This window comes from Hypanus sabinus, chromosome 27 (genome assembly GCF_030144855.1).
Source record: "Hypanus sabinus isolate sHypSab1 chromosome 27, sHypSab1.hap1, whole genome shotgun sequence".
NCBI classification, from domain to species: Eukaryota; Metazoa; Chordata; class Chondrichthyes; order Myliobatiformes; family Dasyatidae; genus Hypanus; species Hypanus sabinus.
In genome coordinates, this window is record NC_082732.1 from 27449697 (window position 1) to 27473492 (window position 23796).

Here is a 23796-nt window from a genome sequence, read left to right on the forward strand (position 1 = left end):
ACCTCCACTCTCACACTCGGAGTGGAGGGGCAACACCTCATATTCAGTCTGGGTAACCTCAACAGGATAGCAAGAAGATCGATTTCTCTAACTTCTGGTAACCTCCCCTCTCCCTTCTCTCTTCCATTCACCATTCCGGCTTCCTTGTTACCCCTTCTTTTCTCCTCACCTGCCCATCTCCCTCTGTTGCCTCCCCTCCTTCTCTTTCTCCCACAGTCCTCTGTGCTCTCCCATCAGATTCCTTCTTCAGTCCTTTAGCTCTTCCACCTATCACCTCCTTCCCCCACCCACCCATCTTCCTCTCACTTGGTTTCACCTATCACCTGCCAACTTGTACTCCTTCCCACCCCCAAGGTATTCTGGCCACTTCCCCCTTCCTTTCCAGTCCTAATGAAGGGTTGCAGCTTGAAACGTCAACTTGTTTATTTCTCTCTATGGATGCTGCCTGATAGGAGTTCCTTCAGCACTTTGTGTGTATTGATCGGGATTTCCAGAATCTGCAGAATCTCTTGTGTTGAAGTGTGCGATGCTGATTTGTTTAATCTTAACAGTAGGATGGAAAGTCTACCACCAAGCCTCTAAGACGATGTCAGCATTGGTTGGGTGGTAATATTTCCAGGAGAGTCCCATTCAAAAGACTTAATCCCAAAATTACTCTGCCATTTCAAGTGTTGGGCTAAAGGAAGGTGTAAGCTTTCAGATGAGACATTAAACCAAAGAAGTAAAAGATTCTATGGAATTCTTTAGAACATAGAGAACTTCTTCCAGGATCTGAGCTGATGCCTGTCCATCAACCAGAGTCATCATACTGTGTGTGTAGCTTGTGGTGTTTAAATTGTGTTGCTTTTCCCATGTTATAACAACCATTGTGATTTAGTTGTTACACTTTTCTCTTCTCAGTATCAGAATTAATTTCTTATCTGAATTATCTTGTCCCTTTAAATTCTTCTAAAATTTATGCATATTTCATTATTTTAATGATTAGATAGTAATCATTCTGGGGGAAAAGAGTTGGGTTAGATTTGTAAAGTTTTCTCCTTCTCTTAATTCTTCTCTATCATTTGGTTGAAGTTGAAATTTAAACCCTAATGTTCCCCATAGTCATCCAGATTGGATATGCACCATACACAAACTCGGATTGTCAGGTCTGGTTGTCAAAGAGTTCAGTTAGTTAGGTCACAGTTTTACCCTTCACCATGTAATATGTGAGATTCTTGTAGAATAAAGTTTTGGTTGCTGCTGTTTTCAGTGAGACAAAATTTAATGGAATGTGTGCTGCAGTTTCATTGAGCATTAATTGTTTCCTATTTCACTTTCAGTCTCCAAGAAAGTTGCCTCCCTTTATTCCCCACCCCACCTATTCTCCTTGCACCCAAGACCAGGCTTGCTGCTCTCTCATTGTTTCTTTAGTAGCCTCACACTCCTCAGGCTGTCTTTGTCTCTTTCCACAGTTGGTGCTGGCTGAAGGCTCGGCTTCTGACGGAGGCTCACAGTGTGCAGAGAGTCAATCAGAGCTACCTCCCCCCATCGAGAGGACGGGAGGCATCGGCGACTCAAGGCCACCATCCTTTCAGTAAGAATTTCTTTGTTTGAGTTCCAACGTCACTGAGTGACGAAACATGCCAGCATTGCCTCTTCACACTCTGATATATTTCCAACAAAGAGAACAATGATTATAAGGTTTGATGACCAAACCATCAGATACTGCAACTTAACTCTTTTCCCCACTATTTCTGATATATCTGATCCCATCTCACTTATGAAACCTAAAGTGTTCTGCAATCAACAGTGGTTTTGATTCTAAATGTTCCTACGTTACTTTTATGATATCAGCAAAGCTCATTTCTGCTGGTTTGGTTAGAGCAGTCAATTTTCTAAACAAACTGTATTCCTTTGAACCCAACACACTCAGCAAAATTGGCACCCTCTTCTCATCTGCTATTTTGTTTGCTTTAAAACATTGTTCCTTTTGCTGAGTGAACAATATCCAGTTATCTGTTGTGTCATCAAAGATGTCAATCTTTCCAATGTATCCAGCCATTTCTGCTCTTTTTTGTATGATTATTATCACCAGTACTCACTGTTTATGAACCTATGAATTATTTTTTCTGCCTCTTTTAACTATTGCCTTTTGCAAAGAAAATGTGCTACTCTGAAGAAAAGGACGTGCTGCCCTTTTTTAGCTCAAACTTCTCACTGCACTTTTTTAAAAACTCTAACATCCCACTGGGCTTCAACAGGTAGGTAGTGATCTTGAGTTCATTTTTTGAAAAACCTCTTTACCATTGTTATATTTTATAACTCCAAAACACGAAAACTGATTGGAAGGAAACACCAAGAGTCCAGAATGTAAATCCAGCTTCAAGTTTACTTTAATCAAGGTGCACACATATGATGTGGTGCATAAATATGTTTGCCATTTACGTACTTTTACATATAACCTGCAATGCATTACATAAGCAACAAAGAATGCTTAATCAAACAACATATTTACAATGTTGCTCACATATTACTGAAATATTAAATACACAACAATCACCTCCCTTCTTCAGCCCTTTACTTTTTCCTCCTATCAATTCCAAGCTCCTTTTATTCTCCTTCCCCACCTACCTATCTCCCCTTCACCTGGACTCACCTATCACCTGTCATCCTCTCCCTTCCCCCCCACCCCACCTTTTTTTTTATTCTGGCTTTTGCCCACTTTCTTTCCAGTCCTGATGAAGGGTCACTGCCTAAAATGTTAACTGTTTATGTCCCTCCATAGATGCTGCCTCAGCTGCTGAGTTTCTCTGGCATTTGTGTATGTTGCTTAACATGTCGATAATCTGCAGAATATTTTGTATCTCTGCTTATCCAAATGCTACTATCTTCTATATTCTATATATTCTATAGTTATCTGGTACAATCCACTTCCTTAGCTGTGCTCTTTTTCAAGCCTGAACTGTGTCTATTACCTTGTGATGCAGTTATATAAGTCACCAGATGTTTAACAGAGAAAAATAGGTACCCCATCCCTGGATTAAGGGAGAAAATTAGAACTAGATTTAGATTTAGATTAGATTATGAGGACACTCAGTCCTCTTTTATTGTCATTTAGTAATGCATGCATTAAGAAATGATACAATGTTCCTCCAGTATGATATCACATAAACACAAGACAGACCAAGACTAACTGACAAAAACCACATAATTATAACATACAGTTACAACAGTGCAAAGCAATACCGTAATTTGATAAGAGCAGACCATGGGCACGGTAAAAAAAAGTCTCAAAGTCCCCAATAGCCCATCATTTCACGCAGTTGGCAGAAGGAAGAAAAACTCTTCCTGCCATGAACCTCCAATGCGGCAAAACTTCCCGATGCAGCCTTTGGAAGCACCTGACCACAGCTAACTCTGAGTCCGTCCGAAAACTTCGAGCCTCCGACCAGCCCTCCGACACCGAGCACCATCTCTGCCGAGTGCTTCGACCCCGGCCCCGGCCGCCAAGCAACAGGCAAAGCCGAGGATTCGGGGCCTTCCTCTCTGGAGATTTTTCGATCGTACAGTACCAGCGGCAGCAAAATAGGCATGTCAGAAATTTCACCAGATGTTCCTCCATGCTTCTCACGTCTGTCTCCATCAAATCAGGATTGTGCACGGCCCCTACTTACAGATAACAGATATTTATTCCTGGAGTGGCCGCTGCGCCCTGCCGTCGCGCCGCCATCTTCTCACGAAATGGGCTTGAACTGGGAAAATTGGGCTTGAAGGGATTTAAAATGGGAAGAAAGCCAGCAATGATTGGTGATGTCACAAAGAAGGATTCAGAAAGTGTCTCCAATGAGACTAAAGGAGGTGAAGATTTGGCTTCCAATGAAAGAACTAAGGGCAAAGGTTTGGGAAGTTAAAGAGTGTAGTAAGTACAAGAATGGAAGGATGCTCAGACCCTGATGAAGACCCTCTGACCTGAATTCAATTCACAGTGAAGTGCTGAATGAAAGATAGAACACCTGTTTTTCTCGAATGTTTCTTTAATAGTGCATATTTGTGTAACAGTCCCTCTTCTGTGCTGTCACTAATAGATATTGCTTTGTCTCAGTCCTGTGTTTTTCTGTAAAGTTTCACTGTGAGATCTCAGCTTTGTTTTCTGGCAATGACAGCACGTCATGTTAAATTGAAGTTTTAAACATTGACAAATTATGCACAACACACTGACCCCTGGGTTTTCTACTAATGGAAATCAGCTGCTCTGAGAGCTGCTTCAAATGCTGCTTTATAAATCCTCGGCTTTGCGCTCTTGTTTTCTCCTTTCCTTTTTGTGGGTTGCTACAGCAACGACTTAGAGAATTGATATGTGTTTTGTGAGCCTGTCTCTGGAATTATTCAGAGATAAGACTAAATACAGGCTGCTTTCCCCACTCAGCTGTGTCACATCCAATCAATGCATCTTTCTGCCATGGTCAACAATTGGAAAGGTCAATACCTGGTTTCAGTTTGGATCCTTCTGCTTTCTGTGTTCACCCACAGTAAGGTTTCCCATTAATTACCTTAGTAACCTTTCCAGATACTTAGTTATACAGAACAAAAAACACCTTCAATGCATTGCATTCACACTGTACATAACAAAAACGTGATGGAGGCTAACTTTCAGTATAATATACACTGTAAGTGCTCCATTCACAGAGCAGATTTGTTTTCATGTACAGGAAAATATCTGCTCTGTGAATGGAGCACTTACAGTGTATATTATATGCTGAAATTTAGCCTCCATCACGTTTTTGTTACGTACAGTGTGAAAACCAAACCGTTAAGTGAACACCTGCCCTTCCTCCTTGTGGAGGAGGAGAGGATCCGTCTGTCACTTATTCAATAACAGGAACCACATGATTGTACATTATCTGAGGCATAATTTTCAAATTCAGCTTCCCATGCCTTCTTTGTAATAGGATCTCCGAACATTTACCTTCTGTATATCATTATGTAGCATTTTTACTACACTTATTCAGATCTTCAGGATCCATAGATAATGACACTATCTTTCAGGTCATGGCCTCCTGGTATGCTGGTAATGTTAAAACAAAGGATGTGGCAGGCTCTAACAGGTTTTTGTGAGTTGCATTAAGTCATTGTTGATGATCCATAAGCAGTTGATGGTGCCCCACTTCTGACCCAAGTTGAATCATTTCCTACTGTTATAATGCTATGTAAGATGATGGAGGGTGTCTTTAGTCAAAACTTGTCTTCACAAATTGTGAATTTTGTTTACTTCAGTGGTGTCAAGAAGACAAGCACTTTGACTGGATGATTATTGAAGGCAAGGCAGAGAAAGTCACATTCCTTTGTGTTGGTTCAGACAATTTAGTCCTTCAGAACTCACCCAGGGCAGCTGATGGACAGGGTAGCCTTCTCCCCAGTGTGTGCTCTGTGCTCCTGCATTACATAGCATTTGTTTGTAGTGTTATTCAATGTCAAGAAGTGAAGCAACTGGAGGAAATTAAGCAGTAATAGGTTGGTTTTCTACGCATGTTTGGTGTAAGTCTGCATGTACTTCTGGGTTACTCCCTGCAACAGTGCCACTAACTCCAATCATTCTGTTCTGCTGGTGGGCCAGCTGCATCCCAGGATGTTGCTTGAGAAGTCTTTGAGGTGAGATATTGCTTGACTGCTCTGTAAAACTTCTTCCAACTGCAGTATGTTCCCAGATATTAATGAGTAGGGTTGGGAGAGCCAACAGGGCCAAATTGTTTGATCTGGCGTTGTCTGCATTCACTTTTAGTTTTCTTTCTGCTAATGCTTTTGTGTACTTGCCATTTTAGGAGTCAGACAGGAGGGTAGTAAATCTTTGGAATTTTCTGTCCCCAGGGTTGTAAAGGTCAAAAATGAGATATTTAAGATGGAGATAGATAGATAAATATTAGAAAGATCGGGGAATTAAAGGTTTTGGAAGATAGGTATAGAAGGGGTGATGAGGGTAGTAGGAATTGGCCATGATTTATTAAATCACAGGTCAAACTTTGGGGCTGGGATAGCTTTTATTTGTGTGTGAAACATATTGCTGGAGTCTGGGGTCATATTTAGCCAGACTGAATAGGGCAATAGACTTATTTTCCAGAAGACTATTAGTGAATCATATTGTTGTTCATTGGCAGCATTGCTGATGCTATCTTTCTTATGTAAAGGCATTCCAGATTTAGTTAATTAACTGAATTTAAATTCCACAGCTGCTGTGGTGGGAATTGAACTCCCAACTCTGGATCAAGAGATCAGTCTGGTAACAACCACTGGCACCATTCTTTACAATGGAATCGTGTTACCTTGTTTCCAGCAACTCAACAATGTCTACTTTTCTAAAGGACTTCAGTGGCTGCACAGCGTTTTGTGACACAAAAACACTTCAAGTGCACATCTTACTTTCTATTTTATTGGTAAAGGCTAGGAAATATTAAAAGAATACAGTGTCCATTAATGTTTACCAGTTACCAGTTTTGGTTTACTTACAGAAAGGCAAAAGTTATTGCAAAAATTAAATCCAGATAATGGCACAGAAATATAGAAATTAAGGGCAGATCTAGGCTATTCAGCTGATTGGGCCAGCTTCTGTTCAATATGATTCTGGTTGAGCATTTGAGTAACCTGTTCCTACCTTCTCCCTATATTCCTTGATCCATTTTGTATGCAGAAATACTATATGTATGCTTCCATGAATATATGAAATGTGTAAAATCTGAAAGGTGCAAAAATAAGTAGTACTGAGTGACTTCAACTTCTTTAATATCAATTGGGACCTCAGTGCATGTGGTTTAGATAGAGCAGAATGTGTTAGATGCATCCAAGAGGGTTTCTTAAATCAATATCTAGATGATCCAACAAGAGGAGGAGTCATATTAGATCTGGTATTGGGTTAAGAGCCTGGCTAGATGACTGATCTTTCAGTGGGATAGCCAAAGGGGAGCAGTGTTCCCATCTCCTTAAGTTTCAAGGTAGCTTTGATAAGGATAGGTATGGACGTTATGGGAGAGTATTAAACTGGAGCAGGACAAATTGCGAGACTGAGTCAGTAACCAGGGACAAATCATTTAGAACAGCTGATCTTGGGCAAGTCCACGTCTGACATGTGGAGGGTACTTAAAGACCAATTGTACAGAGGTATGTTCCAGTAAAAAGAAAGGAAAAGAATGGCAAGATAAGTTGAGTTGACATAGGTGGTAAATTTAGTCAAGAAGAAAGAGAAGCGTATGAAAGGCTTCAGAATCTAAAATCAGCCGTAACCTTTGAGAATTATAAAGAATCTAGAAAAGAACTCAAGCATATTAGGAAAGCCATCATGGGCCTTGAAAAGTCATTGGCAAGTAGGATTAAAGAGAATCAAATTTGATAAAGTCTTGCTTTTGGTGTATTGGCATAGAGAGCCAGCCAGTATCTTTTTCCCAGGGTTGAAATGTCAAATACCAGAGGACATGTATTTAAAATGAGATGGATAAGCTCAAAGAAAAAGTATTGGGCAAGATTTTAAAAACACAGTGGTGGGTGCCTGGAATATGCTGCCTACAGTGGTGATGGAGGCAAACATGACAGAGGTGCGTTTACACCTCGGAGGTTCTAAGGTAGGCATGTGACTGTGTAAGAAATAGAAGGACATGGACATTGTGTAGGCAGAAGGGATTAGTTAGGTTGGGCAGTTGATTACTAATTTTATTAGTTTGGCACAACATTGTGGGCTGAAGGGCCAGTTCCTGTGCTGTTTTGTTTTGTGTTCTGTATTTGGTCTCCACTGCCTTCTGTGGTAGAGAATTAGATTGATTCACCACTCTTTAGTTAAGAAATTTCTCTTCATCTCAGATTACTGTAGGTGGCATATGCACCATTTCTTGAGGTTGTGACTCTAGTTCGAGTTTACCTAAAATTCTGGAATTCCCTTTTTGCATCTGGTCTGCCTAACCCTATTAGAAATATAAAGATTTCCATGAGATCCATTCTCAGTCTACTAAGCTCCAGCAGATATTGGTCTAATAAATCCGTTCTCTTCATATTGATGGTCCTGCTGTCTAGAATAGCAAGAGTATCCTAGCTCAGAAGTGCCTGACCAGTTTGTACTCCTCCCACCTTGCCAGAATTAGTCTCAGTGTCTCAGCAATTTAATTCCCTTCTTTCACACCAGTTCAAGCCACTTATTCATTTAATGTATCTTCCTACTTTTACTCTCTCTAGAACAGGGGTGGGCAAACTTTTTGACTTGTGGGCCACAAAGGGTTCTAAAATTTGACAGGGGGGCCGGACCAGGAGCAGATGGAAGGAGTGTTTTGGTAATACACCTCATAAGAGAAAATAAAATATCATGGGGTATGTAGAAAACATGTGCTTTAATTTCAATTGAAAATGAACAAATGCATTACAACAAAATATCTGTCTTTGAAGTCCCATGGTATTTAGCTATTTATTGAAATGACTTTTAAAACACTGAAAATTAAATGAATAAAATACAGCTTTTTTTAATAGTAACAGTTATTATTTTAAAGCACTGAAAATTCTGTTATCCTTCAAGATATTATCATCATCACTCTCCTCCTGACTGTCTTTATTTCAAAAACGGTAGGAGATGCAGGTCTACTTGTCCTGCTCCTTCTTATTCAATTGTCCCCTGTGCCAAAACTCAACAATGACCAGCACAAGGACAGAACAGTGACAGCGCGCCAGTATGCGGAGCGCGTTATTTGATCTGGAGCGCTTTTTTTATTTTGAGAACGTATGTGCACCTGCGCACTACTCATGTCCATCACTTGACAGAAATGACATGTAACATGTAAGGCTTATTGAAAAAAATATTTTCAAATGCATTTTTTACATAACACAACGAAGAAACTTATTTTTAATTTCAGTGGGAACAGTGTTGTTGGTCTCCCTTTTTAGCCAGCGCATCAAAGTCTGGATTTAGTTTTGTTGTGACGATTCTCAGGATGGATCTGAGGTGTTGGTCAGTTAACTTGGATCTGTGGCTGGCTTTGTTGATGTTCATGACGCTGAACGCCTGTTCACACAAATAGGTCGAGCCGAACAAAGAGTAAAGCGCAAATGTGGAGTAATACGCTGCACCTCAATGTGTAGCGGTGTGCTACATGCAGTGCTAAAATTACGACACGGAGTCGGTAACTGCAGTCGAAGAAAAAAACTTTATTCGAAATCCCCAGCCTCACTTTTAAGCCTCCCTCAACCTGCCCCCCGTGGCGCAGAGGCTCCAAAGCTCTGTGCTCGCAAATCCCCGCAGGCTATCTCCCTTAGCCGGAACGCTGGCTAATTGTGAGCCAGTTCAGATGTGCCAGGAAATGGGTCGCCACAAATGTATATAGAGTGCGTCATCTATTGGGAAAATGCCAGAATTGCGGGGAAAAAACGTTAACAAGGTTTATTAATATAATTTCATCAAGTTCTGCGGGCCGGATTAAAAAGCTTAAAGGGCCGCATATGGCCCGCGGGCCGTAGTTTGCCCATGCCTGATCTAGAACATTGTGCTGAGAGTTATCCTGAAATTACTACATTTAGGGTCCTACTTCCTAGTTCAATATAGCTTGTAGGATTTCATTTCTTTGTTTTAACTTGTGTCATTGAAATGATTGTGTATGAAATCTCTGCAATCACCCTCTGATCAATCTGTCGGCAGCTCTAGCTCCTTAGTATGGTTGACCAGTTTCCATGGACATTGGAAAATGACTAGTTTCCCACAAAGCACAAGAGGAACATTTATTAGGTCTGAGCCTTCCTACCATAAATTAATGTTCAGATTAGTTACTGGTACCTTGTTTCACTCTCAATGCTGCTCCCCACAATCTCAGTTCCTTATTTTTATTTTTGCTCAGATTGCCAACATCTAAAGTAGTGAAAATATTCTCCTAATCTTTAGTTATCTGTCAACTGTCTTCTCTGCCATACTTTCTGAATCATGACATCATCTCCACTTTGCTGGTGTCCTTGGGGTGGTTAAGCTCAATTTATGTAATAGTTACCATGAGCTGCATTCTCTTTCAGGTGATCTTGCCCTCATTGATTGCAGGCCACATTGCAGCCTCCAACTTAATCTATCTACCGGTCATTGCCTCCGGTGCTGTTACATGCAGGACCTCTTCAGTTTTTCACCAGTAAAAATAGTATCTAGTTTAACCCGTACAATTTATAAGCATTTCTGAGGGATTAAAGAGACGATCTCTTGCTCTTTTTTTCAGTCTTCCTCCTGCATGGCTAAATCTGGGATCCTGCTTCAAACATGTCTTTGTTTCTGGCCACTTGATCCTCAGTCTTGGCATGCCTCAGTTGATGCTGAGCTTTCTGTCAGATTTTGCTGACAGCTTTCTGCTTGTGCAGCAGAGGCAAAATTGCATGAAGGAAATTCCAGGTGAGGCCATAGGAGGGCGATGTGGGAACACTGAATCACTGACCCCAGGACTTGCAGTGTTCTGCTTCATGTATTCAGAGCTGAGTCATTGATCAAGTCTATGCTCCTTCCAGTTAAACACACTTGTCATAAAATCTATACATGTAAGATGTGTATTCTGGGGATTATGAAATGCAATGTAAAAAGCATTATAGCATATTACAATGTCCTCAAACTCATTAAGGTAGTGTGATAAGTTCAAGCAACACACACAAAATGCTGGTGGAACACAGAAGGCCAGGCAGCATCTATAGGGAGAAGCACTGTCGATGTTTCGGGTCGAGACCCTTCGTCAGGACTAGAGTGTGATAAGTTCCTTGCTTTAATTCAAATATAATTAGGCATTGCATGTTTATGTACCCAAACTTGGACAAATGTAACTTTGACTTCTCAGTCATTCCCATCAGGACTGAAACCTTGCCAAAGGGTCTGGGCCCGAAATGTCGACTCTAGTCTTTTCCATAGATTTTGTTTGGCCTGCTGAATTCCTCTAGCATTTTGTGTATGTTTTTCAGATCTTCTAAAATGCCTGGTTTATCTTTGGTAAATACTTTGGTTTATTATTGTCACGTGTTCTGGGGTATAATGGAAAACTTATCTTGCATACTGTTCACAGTTCAATTCATTACATTTATTGAGGTAGTACAAGATAAAGCAATAACAGCATGCAAAATAGTGTCAGTTATTACAGTTGCAGAGAAAGTGCAGGAAGACCGATAACATGCACCGATAACAAGGTAGATTGTGAGGTTAAGAGTCTATCTCATTGTCCTAGGGAAGCATTTAATAGTCTAATAACAATAGTCTAAGAAGCTGTCCTTGCCTCATGGTACATGCTCTCAGGCTTTTGAATCTTCTGCCCAGTGAGATAGGGGAGAAGCGAGTGTGAAAGTGGTGGGTGAGGTCTTTGATTATGTAAGAAGTGTAAGTCTATCAGTGGCGTCAGCAGAGCTCTACGAGCTAAATAAAAGTACAGAAGGGATAAGCGGAGCGGCCATTGTCAGGAATAGGCCAGTGGCGAGAGTGGAAGTGACAGGCTTTGGCTCAAAAGAGGCTTCGGCTCAGAAGAGATGTTGGCTCTGTGTAGAGCGACTGTTAAGGTTTTCTTTTTGGTTTTTTTCCTCTCTTACTGTACCATTTAAATAGCTGTGGTGTGCTCTTTGTGCCAGATGTTGGAGTCACGGGAGACCTAGAGTGTCCTGGAGAACTACATCTACGTGAAGTGCATCTGGCTGCAGCTCCTTGAAGACTGTGTTAGGGATCTGGAGCAGCAACTGGATGACCGTATGGGAGAGCGAGGATATAATTGAACAAAGTTACAGGGATGATGTCACCCTGAGGTTGTAGGAGGCGAGTAGCTGGGTGACTGAAGGGAGAAATGGAAATGGCCAGTTAGAGCAGAGCCCCCTGTGGCCATTCCCCTCAAAAACAAGTATACCACTCTGGAGCAAACACAAGGAAATCTACAGATGCTGGAAATTCAAACAACACACACAAAATGCTGGTGGAACACAGCAGGCCAGGCAGCATCTATAAAGAGAAGCACTGTCGACGTTTTGGGCCGAGACCCTTCGTCAGGACACTCTGGGTACTTTTGTGGGGGATGACCTCCCGGGAGAATGCCGTAGCGACCAAGTTACAGGCACTGAGCATGAGTCTGTGGTGCAGAAGGGAAAGAAAGCGAAGGCGGGAGTGGTAGTTATAGGGGACTCGATTTCAGATTCCAGGTTTCAGACTCGATAGTGAGGGGAACACACTGCAGATTCTGTGGACGTGAACAGGAAATCCAGATGATATGTTGCCCCTCAGGTGCCAGGCTCAGGGATGTCCCATATCATGTCCACCACATTTTGGAGAGGGAGGGGGAGCAGCCAGATGTCTTGGCACATATTGGTACCAATGACATAGGAAGGAAAAGCAATGAGGTTCTGAAAAGAGAATTTAGAGAGCTAGGTAGAAAACTGAGAAGCAGGACCACCTGAGTAGTAATTTCTGGATTGCTGCCTGTGCCACGCACCAATGAGGGTAGAAACAGGAAGATTTGGCAGATAAATGTGTGGCTGAGAAGCTGGTACGGGGGCAGGGCTTCAGGTTCTTGGATAATTGGGATCTCTTCTGGGGGAGGTACAACCTGTTCAAAAGTGACAGGTTACACCTGAACCCAAGGGGGACCAACATTCTCGCAGGTAGGTTTGTTAGAGCTGTTGGGGAGGGTTTAAACTAACTTGGTAGGAGGGTGGGAAACAGAGTGAAGGGACTCAGGAATGGATGGATGGTAAAAAAGTAAAGTCAGCGTGCAGTCAGAAAGGGCAGGCAGCTGATGGGACTTGGTTGCAGCTAACAGGCTGAGAATCAAATCATTAGGGATACAGAGTCAGAAAGGATAACAAATACGGTACTCAAGGTGTTGTATCTAAATGCACTTAGTATAAGAAATAAGGTAGATGATCTGGTTGCAATATTACAGATTGCCAGGTATGATGTTGTGGCCATCACTGAATCGTGGCGGAAGGATGGTTGTAGTTGGGAGCTGAACGTCCAAGGTTACATGATATATCGGAGTGATGAGAAGGTAGGCAGAGGGGTTGGCGTGGCTCTACTGGTAAAGAATGGCATCAAATCAGTAGAAAGATGTGACATAGGATCAGAAGATGTTGAATCCTTGTGGGTTGAGTTAAGAAACTACAAGGGTAAAAGGACCCTGATGGCAGTTATATACAGGCCTCCCAACAGTTGCTGGGAGGTGGACCACAGGTTACAACAGGAAATGGAAAAGGCGAGTCAAAAAGGCAATGTTATGGTAGTCATGGGTCATTTTAACATGCAGGTCGATTTGGGAAAATATGGTTGGTAGGGGATCTCGAGGGGGCGTTTGTTGAATGCCTTCAAGATGGCTTTTTAGAGCAGTTTGTCATTGAGCCTACTAGGCGATCAGCTATACTGGATTGGGTGTTATGTGATGAACCGGAGGTGATTAGGGAGCTTAAGGTAAAAGAGCCCTGAGGAACCAGTGATCACAATATGATTGTGTTCAACTTGAAATTTGACAGGGAGAAAGTAAAATCTGATGTAGCAATATTTCGGTGGAGTAAAGGAGATTATAGTGGTATGAGAGAGGAGTTAGCTAAAGTAAATTGGAAGGAGCTGCTGACAGAGATTTCAGCAGAGCAGCAATGACACGTGTTTCTGGGAAAACTGAGGTAGGTACAGGACAAGTGTATTCCAAAAATGAAGAAATACTCAAATGTTAAAATAGTACAACTGTGACTGACAAGGGAAGCCAAAGCTATTGTAAAAGCAAAAGAAAAGGCATACAACAAAGCACAAATTAGCGGGAAGATAGAGGATTGGGAAGTTTTTAAAAACCTACAGAGAGCAACTAAAAATCATTAGAAAGGAAAAGATGAAATATGAAAGCAAGCTAGCAAATAATATCAAAGTGGCTAGTAAAAGTTTTTTCAAGTATGTTAAAAATTTAAGAGAAATGAGAGTGGATATATGACTGCTAGAAAATGAGGCAGGAGAAATGATAACGGGGTCAAGGCTGATGAACTAAATGAGTATTTTGCATCAGTCTTCACTGTGGAAGACACTAGTAGTATGCCTGATGTTGTAGTGTGTGAAGGAAGAGAAGTGGATGCAGTTACTGTTACAAGTGAAGGTACTCAAAAAGCTGAAAGACCTAAAGGTACATAAGTCACCTGGACCAGATGAACTGCACCCAAGAGTTCTGAAAGAGGTAGCAGTAGAGATTGTGGTGGCATTAGAAATGACTTTTCAAAAATCTTTGGATTCTGGCATGGTGTCAGAGGACTGGAAAATTGCAAATGTTACTCCACACTTTAAGAAAGGAGGAAGGCAGCAGAAAAGAAATTATAGACCAGTTAGCCTGACCTCAGTGGTTGGGAAGATGTTAGAGTCAATTATTAAGGATGAGGTGATAGGGTACTCGGTGACACAGGACAAGATAGTACAAAGTCAGCAAGGTTTCCTTCAGGGAAAATCCTGTCTGAAGAATCTGTTGGAATTAACCTCTATTTAGGCCACACTTGGAATACTGTGTCCAGTTCTGGTTGCCTCAGTATAGGAAGGATGTGGAAGCATTGAAAAGGGTACAGAGGAGATTTACTAGGATGCTGCCTGGTTTAGAGAGTATGGATTATGATCAGAGATTAAGGGAGCTAGGGCTTTACTCTTTGGAGAGAAGGAGGATGAGAGGAGACATGATAGAGGTGTACAAGATATTAAGAGGAATAGACAGAGTGGACATCCAGCGCCTCTTCCCCAGAGCACCACTGCTCATTTCAAGAGGACATGGCTTTAAAGTAAGGGGAGGGAAGTTCAAGGGGGATATCAGAGAGTGGTTGGTGCGTGGAATGCACTGCCTGAGTCAGTGGTGGAAGCAGATACACTAGTGAAGTTTAAGAAACTACTAGACAGGTATATGGAGGAATTTAAGGTGGGGGGTTATATGGGAGGCAGGGTTTGAGGGTTGGCACAACATTGTGGGCCGAAAGGCCTGTAATGTGCTGTACTATTCTATGTCTATGAATTCTTTGAGGAGATTACAAGTAGGATAGATAAAGGGGATACAGTGGATGTTGTATATTTGGACTTCAGGATGCCTTTGACAAGGTGCCACACATGAGGCTGCTTATCAAGTTAAGAGCCCATGGTATTGCAGGAAAGTTACTAACATGGTTAGAGCATTGGTTGATTGGTAGGAGGCAACGCGTGAGAATAAAAGGATCCTTTTCTGGTTGGCTGCCAGTGACTAGTGGCATTCCGCAGGGGTCGATATTGGGACCATTTCTTTTTATGCTGTATATAAATGATTTAGATGATGGAATAGATGGCTTTGTTGCCACATTTACAGGTGATACGAAGATTGGTGGAGGGGCAGGTAGTGTTGAGGAAACAGGTAGGATGCAGAAGGACTTAGACAGATTAGGAGAATGGACAAGAAAGTGGCAAGTGAAATATAACTTTGGAAAATGCATGGTCATGCACTTTTGTAGTAGAAATAAATGTACGGACTATTTTGTAAATGGGGACAAAATCCAAAAATCTGAGATGTGACAGGACTTGGGAGTCCTTGTGCAGAACACCCTGAAGGTTAACTTGCAGGTTGAGTTGGTGGTGAGGAAGGCAAATGCCATGTTAGCATTCATTTCATGAGGTATAGAATACAAGAGCAAAGATGTGATGCTGAGACTTTCTAAGGCACTGGGGAGGCCTATTGTGAATAATTTTAGGCCCCTCATCTTAGAAGAGATGTACTGGCTTGGCATTGGAGAGGGTCCAGAGGACGGTCACAGGAATGAATACACAGTGGGAATATTCCTTGATCTAAAAAAAGCATTTGACATCATTGACCATAAATTATTATTAACAAAATTACTAAGATATGGAATTAGAGGGGTGGCATATGACTGGTTAAGTAGTACATATAAACAACTCGAATTCAAAACTTTTGAGGGGAACTTGTGGGGTTCCACAAGGTTCAGTACTTGGTCCATTGCTGTTCATTTTCTATATAAATTATATATGTATGGTTTCTCAGACATTAAAATGTATATTATTTGCTGATGATACAACTATATTTTGTAGTGGGGAACATCTGAAACAACTTTTGGATACAGTGGAGAAAGAACTAAAGATTATGAAGAAATGGTTTGATACTAAGAAATTATATCTGAATCTAAGTAAAACTAAATTCCTAATATTTGGAAACCATGTACCAAACCCATATAGTAATCTTAGAATAAATGATGTTGAAATTGATAAAGTATCTGAAAATGTTTAGGAGTGGTAATAGATAATAAATTAAGCTGGAAACCACATATATTATGTCAAAGCAAAAATGTCAAAATCTATTGCAATACTGTACAAAGCGCAAGATTTCTTAAATCAGGAATCTTTGTATACATTATACTGTTCACTTATAGTCCCAGACATGATTTACTGTGTAGAGGTATGGGGAAATACACACAAAACAAATACAAATTCAATTTTACTACTTCAAAAGAAAGCCATAAAGACAAGTTATTATGAGCCAACCAATCCACTATATATTCAACTAAACACTTTAAAATTCAGAGATTTTATAGATTTTAAAATAATGCAAATTATGTATAAAGTAAAAAATGGACAGTTACCACAAAGTATCCAAAGATTGTTTAAAATGAGAGAAAGTCAACATGATTTGAGAGGAACATGTATATTTCAAAAACAAAGGATAAGAACAAATGTAAAACACGATTGTATTTCAGTCAGAGGGGTGAATCTATGGAACAGTTGTAGTGAGAATTTAAAAACATGCACCACACTTAACAAGTTTAAAAAATTATTTAAAAATAATTTAATGAGCAAATATAGAATACATGATTTAAAATGAATGGGAGTAATGTAAATAAATGATACTAGGAATTGGATTTTGTGTTAAAAGATTATGAATTGTTTTGATGTAATGATTGATGCCAAAGATGTTTTTGTATAAGAGGGGTAGGTGTGATAAGCTGCAGCTTCAGCCTACACCCTTTTGGTCTGTTTTTAAGATTTTTTATTATTTAATTTTGTCATAAAATCATTGTTCAAAATGATGTTTTTTGTTATGTTTGTACTGACCGAAAATTAAAATTAAAATTTCAATTTCAATTCCAGGAATGAAAGGGTTATCATATGAGAAACATTTGGTGGCTCTGGGTCTGTACTCAATGGAACTCAGAAGGTTGAGGGGGGAATCTCATTGAAACCTTTCGAATGTTGAAAGGCCTAGACAGAGTAGATGTAGAAAGGAAGTTTCCCATGGTGGGAGAGTCTAGGACAAGAGGGGTGTCCTTTCAAAACAGACGCGGAGAAATTTCTTTAGCCAAAGGGTGGTGAATTTGTGGAATTTGTTGCCACGGGCAGCTGTAGAGGCCAGGTCGTTGGGTGTATTTAAGGCAAAGCTTGATTGGACATGGCATCAAAGGTTACAGGGAGAAGGCCGGGAACTGCGGTTGAGGAGGAGAGAAAAAGTAGGATCAGCCAGGATCAAATGACAGAGCAGACTTGGGCCAGGTGGCCTAATTCTGCTCCTTTGTCTTAGGGTCTTATGATCTAAACAGTACACAGAGATGTGGTAGGTTTCCGTGACATGCTGAGCTCTGTCTACAATTCTCTGAAGCTTTTTGCTGTCAAAGTGTTTTCTATTTCAAAAATATACTTAGTTCATGATAAAAAAATATATGCAAGGAAGTAAAGCAAAAATCTTGTACATTCATTATAATTACATCCAGTGGTGTCAACTCTTTTTTTAAAAATAACACAAACAAACATAGCTCAATTGCTATTTATATGGCTCCCTGAGGTGATGCCATTTTCATTATTAAAGGGCTTCCTCACCCAAATCCGCCGCTCTATGTGCAGTAGTGGAAAGAGCCTTTACTGTGGTTCTTGCCCACAGAGCCTTAACATTGTAGTTCTGCAGCCTGGACTGAGCCTGTCTGAAGTATTTTCATATGGACATCTCACTGTGCAGGAAGGCCAACAAGTTTTGGGAAGATCGATGAATGTCTTTCACTGAAGCAATGACCATCCCGTAGTGGTTGATATCTGTCTTAGTGTGTGTCCCAGGAAACTGCCTGTAGGTAAAGAGTCCTTTGTTACACAGGTGCTGGGGATAAACTGGGAGCTTTATATTCATCTCCACACCTTCTAATCAAATCCCCAATTTGCAAAGAGGTGGTTAACTATCTTTTCCCCATCATTGCCGTCTCAAAGGGGTGATATCTCATCTGTAAAGGCAAGTTCTAACTGGAAGGGCACCTCTCACTGCCAGCCAAATGAGGTCTTGGTGATTGTTAATCAGATCTGGCAATGAAGAGTCCTGCCACATAGTTTGGACCAGATGCTTGGAACAAATCTACCGAACCTATTGACAATTGGTGCTCACATACTTTGGGTCTGTACACCAACTGATACAGCCACATACAAAGGATGAGGGCAATGTTGGGTGCACTTTTGCCCCTTTTTTCATGGGACATGCCCATTGGCCATCAGACTCATTCCATCTTGGCCCCCAAGAAAAACAATGCTACAGGTGATTACGAGGGCAGAGGAGTGAGGAAAGGCCATACCTGAGCCTACTACAACAGCCTTGAGACCATATCATACCTGATGACCAAGTTCTTTGCAGTTATTGACAGAGCATGCAATTGTTGACAAAGAGCACTATTTCCAGAGACCCAGTTTTTATTTTACCTTCCCAAACTGTTCCAGCCAATTCCTGTTACACACTTCCGTCCTGCTGAACTAGATCTCCAGCACCTTGGTGTTTTTGTGGTCACAGGCAGAGCAGTAGGCATGCCAAGCCATGATGAATCTGGATAGGATGCTTCAACTCTCACCCAAGACGGGTAACACAAGATAGTGACGTAAAGGAGTGTCAGCCTTGTTGAAAAATGAATGCAGACCTTCCTAATTCTTGACCTAAACCAATTTGTGCTGCTTAGGTTTCTCCTTCCCAAGACAACTCCAGAAATTTGTCAGACAGAGTTACTGTCTTCCCTGCATGCAAACCAGATTTAGCCATGTTCCGCAAACAAGTACTGTGGCCTTGTAATGTTTTCAGCATCTATTCAATTACTTTGGCAGAAAAATAAAATTGGAGCTGCCTCGAGTAGTCCTTGAAAGCATGGAGTGGCCATGTACTTGTGGTTGGAGGATGAGTCACAGTCAGTTTAATGTACAGACTAGAAACAATAAGAATTAACAACTGGTGAGTGGATTGTTCAGTTAAGCCTTGTCACTATCAAAGTACGGCAGCTGAGACCTATTCTGGGAAACTTAAAATGATAAATTGTGGACTCACAGGTTTCTTATGGTTTTAATGTTTGTGGGAAACCTTTGATTCTTATGGATGGAGATGCCTTTTGGGGCAAATAATATTACTCAAATGGAAGATGAAGATGAATGGTACCTGTTCAAAATGAAATATTTGAGGTTATTAGAAAACAAAATAGACAGAGGCTCAGAAAGGCCTGCTATTTCAGCAGACTGCCTGGCACCATGCAAGATGAAAGATATTTAATTTGATGAAGTGCTGGAGAGGTTGTAAATTACTTTAATCCAGAATGCTTGGAGATCATAGAAAATTACATATTCAGGAATAGAAACCAAAGATCAGATTGTCATTATATAGTGATGTCAAAGAATTTGTTAACACATTGTAATTTTGATGCCTTTTGTGCTGGTGGCCAAGTTTTGTGTATAACAGCTGAACAAAATTAATTTAATTTATTGAATATGTCAGATATGATATTTGATATTTGTGTAGATATGTATACGTTAATGGGACTGTCTTCAAAAATACTGTGCTCTGCATGCTGTGAGTATTACTGCACAGAGTGATCATATGGCAGCAGCAAAGGGTGGCAGCTTCCGTGTTAAGTATGAAATGAGATGGGGGTTGGGGGGAAACTGCTACTAATGCAAGGCAACAAGCCAGTTTAGAGCAGTACAAGTATCTTATCTGATTAAAAGAAAGGGAGGTGACTTCAGTGTGTAAGAGTAGAATCAAAGTGACAAGGCAGAATAACATCTATCAAGCAGGGAAGAACTGATAACAAAGTGGAGTCAAAATCTGTGTAAACATTGAAGCTGATGACCAGTTTTTATCAATGTGAGCACTGATACTGTGGAAGGTGGCTCAATTAATCATCAAGGGGTTCAGCAAAATGTCTTTTGTTTAAAGTGTGCTGAATATGATACATATTTTGTAAGGTAACAAATTCTTGGTCAAATGTGATATACTTCCTTTATAACCATGAAAGAGTGAAGCTGCCAATAGAAGTAGATAACTGTAGCGGTGTGCTACACGCAACGCTGAAATAACGACACGGAGTCGGTAAACTGCAGTTAAAAAAGATTTTATTCGAACTTCACAGCCTCGCTTTAAAGCCTCCCTGATCCCGCCCTTCCCGGGCGAGGATGCTGTAGGGGGCACGTATTCACAGTCCTGTCCCGCGCGCGGATGCTATAGGGGGCACATACTCACAGTCCCGCGTGGGCTTTTCCCTTTGTTGGTGAAGCAGACCTGGCGCCCTTTTGGGACTGGCCTTTATGCCAGCGCACTGGCTATTTGTGAGCCGGTTCGAGTGCGCTTGGAAGTGGGTCGCCACATAACCCCCCCCCTCCCCCCCCAGAACCGGCGATACTCCCCCCAATGTCCACAGTCTGGGCCGGACCCTGTTTGGGAGTTCGGCCTCTGCGCCGCGGTGCCATGAACTTGACCGGTTGCGCCATGTCCACATGGGCCGGTTTGAGTCGGTCCACTGTGAAAACCTCCTCTCTCCCCCCAGCGTCCAGCACGAACGTGGACCCGTTGTTCCTGAGCGCCGTAAACGGCCCCTCGTAGGACCGTTGCAGCGGTGGCCAATGCCCGCCCCTTCGTACAAACACAAACTTACAGTTCTGCAGGTCTTTGGGTACGCAGGTCGGGTTCTGCCCATGCTGCGAAGTGGGTATGGGGGCCAGGTTGCTGAGCCTCTCGCGTAGTCGGCCCAGGACTGCTGCGGGTTCTTCCTCGTGCCCCCTTGGGGCTGGTATGAACTCCCCTGGGATGACCAGGGGTGCGCCGTACACCAACTTGGCCGAGGAGGTGTGCAGATCGTCTTTGGGCGCCGTGCGGATGCCGAGTAGGACCCAGGGAAGCTCGTCCACCCAGTTAGCTCCTCGCAGGCGGGCCATGACAGCCGACTTTAGGTGACGGTGGAAACGCTCTGCCAGGCCGTTCGACTGTGGGTTGTAGGCAGTTGTGTGGTGTAGCTATGTCCCCAAAAGGCTGGCCATAGCTGACCACAGGCTGGAGGTGAATTGGGCGCCTCTGTCGGAGGTAATGTGGGCTGGTACACCAAAGCGGGATATCCAGGTGGTGATCAGGGCCCGGGTGCAAGATTCGGAGGTGGTGCCGGTGAGTGGGATTGTCTCTGGCCATCTGGTGAACCGGTCCACGATAGTGAGGAGGTGCCGCGCTCCACGTGACACTGGCAGGGGGCCCACGATATCCACATGAATGTGGTCGAAACACCGGTGGGTGGGGTGGAACTGCTGCGGCAGAACTTTGGTGTGCCGCTGCACCTTGGCCGTCTGGCAGTGCATGCACATTTTGGCCCATTCACTGACCTGCTTGCAGAGACCGTGCCAAACGAACCTGCTGGAGACCATCCGGATGGTTGTCCTGATGGAGGGGTGCGCCAAGTTATGAATGGAGTCGAAAACACGTTGCCGCCAGTTTGTCGGGACAATGGGAGGGGGTTGGCCGGTGGTGACGTCACAGAGTAGGGTCCCCTCACCTGGGCCTACGGGGAGGTCCTGGAGCTGCAAACGGGAGACTGCGGTTCTGTAACTAGGGATCTCCTCGTCTGCCTGCTGTGCCTCTGCCAGCGCCTCAAAGTCTACCCCTTGGGAAAGGGCATGAATGTTAGGGTGAGAGAGCACGTCCACCACGACATTGTCCTTACCCAAGACGTGCCGGACATCCGTCGTGTGTTCAGAGATGTAGGACAGATGGCGCTGCTGGCGGGACGACCAGGGATCGGACACCTTCGTGAACGTAAAGGTAAGCGGCTTGTGGTCCGTGAATGCGGTGAAGGGCCTACCTTCTAAGAAGTACCTGAAATGCCAGATTGCCAGGTATAGCGCCAACAGTTCCCGGTCAAAAGCACTGTATTTGAGCTCGGGTGGTCGCAGGTGTTTGCTGAAAAACGCCAGGGGTTGCCAGCGACCCGTGATGAGTTGCTCCAGTACCCCACCGACTGCCGTGTTAGATGCGTCCACTGTAAGGGTGGTAGGGACGTCCATTCTGGGGTGCACTAGCATCACGGCGTTTGCCAAGGCTTCTTTCGTTTTAATGAAAACGGCGGCGGACTCCTCGCCCCAGGTAACGTCCCTGCCCGGACCTGACATCAGGGTGAACAGGGGCGCATGATTCGGGCAGCTGAAGGGAGGAAGCGGTGGTAGAAATTTACCATACCCACGAATTCCTGAAGGCCTTTGATCGTGGTGGGTCGGGGAAAATGGCAGACTGCATCTACCTTAGTGGGCAGAGGGGTTGCCCAGTCTTTAGTAATCCTGTGGCCCAGGAAGTCGATGGTGTCGAACCCGAACTGGCATTTGGCCGGGTTGATTGTTAGACCGTATTCACTCAGTCGGGCGTAGAGATGACGGAGGTGGGACACATGCTCTTGACGACTGCTGCTGGCTATGAGGATGTCGTCCAAATAGATAGATAGATAGATACTTTATTCATCCCCAAGGGGAAATTCAACATTTTTCCAGTGTCCCATACACTTATTGTAGCAAAACTAATTACATACAGTATTTAACTCAGTATAAATATGATATGCATCTAAAATCACCCTCCCAAAAAGCATTAATAAATAGCTTTTAAAAAGTTCTTAAATAGTTTACTGAAGTGCATTGAGTGGTAACTTAAGCTCAGTCCTAACCCCGGCACTTTAACATGTCTTGCCCCTGGTGGTTGAATTGTAGAGCCGAATGGCATTGAGGAGTAATGATCTCTTCATCCTGTCTGAGGAGCATTGCATTGACAGCAACCTGCCGCTGAAGCTGCTTCTCTATCTCTGGATGGTGCTGTGCAGAGGATGTTCAGGGTTTTCCATGATTCACCGCGTCCATTAACTGCTGGAATGTCTGTGCAGCATTCTTCAGGCCGAATGCCATGCGGAGGAACTCGAAAAGGCCGAAAAGGGTGATGAGTGCCATTTTGGGGATGTCGTCCGGATGCATCGGGATGTGATGGTACCCCCGGACGAGGTCTACCTTGGAGCAGATCCGTGCGCCATGCAGGTTTGCTGCAAAGTCCTGAATATGCGGCACAGGGTAGTGGTCCGGTGTTGTAGCCTCGTTCAGCCTGCGGTAGTCGCCGCATGGTCTCCAGCCCGCTGTCGCTTTGGGCACCATGTGCAGGGGGGAGGCCCATGGGCTGTCGGACCGCCGGATGATCCCCAATTCCTCCATCCTCTTGAACTCCTCCTTCGCCAGTCGAAGCTTGTCTGGGGGAAGCCTTCGAGCACGGGCGTGGAGGGGTGGTCGCTGGGTCGGGATGTGGTGCTGTACGCCGTGTCAGGGCATGGCTGCCATGAACTGCGGTGCCAGAACCGATGGGAAATCCGCCAGTACTCTGGTGAAGTCATTGTCGGACAGCGTGATGGAGTCGAGGTGTGGGGCTGGCAACTGGGCTTCTCCCAGGGAGAATGTTTGAAAGGTCTCAGTGTGGACCAGTCTCTGCCTCAGCAGGTCAACCAGCAGGCTGTGAGACTGCAAAAAATCCGCACCCAGAAGTGGTTGGGCTACGGCAGCCAGTGTGAAGTCCCACGTGAACCGGC

General features: G+C 43.2%; 1 protein-coding gene across 3 annotated transcripts in view; it reads left to right on the forward strand.

The window, feature by feature from the left end:
• Positions 1-23796, forward strand: part of LOC132382159 (segment polarity protein dishevelled homolog DVL-1-like) — a 137544-nt gene that overhangs the window by 43059 nt on the left and 70689 nt on the right. For all 3 annotated transcript variants that reach the window (XM_059952079.1, XM_059952078.1, XM_059952080.1), the window contains exon 3: positions 1452-1573. In XM_059952079.1, the coding sequence (XP_059808062.1) occupies positions 1452-1573 (122 nt within the window). The remainder of the gene's footprint in view (positions 1-1451; positions 1574-23796) is intronic.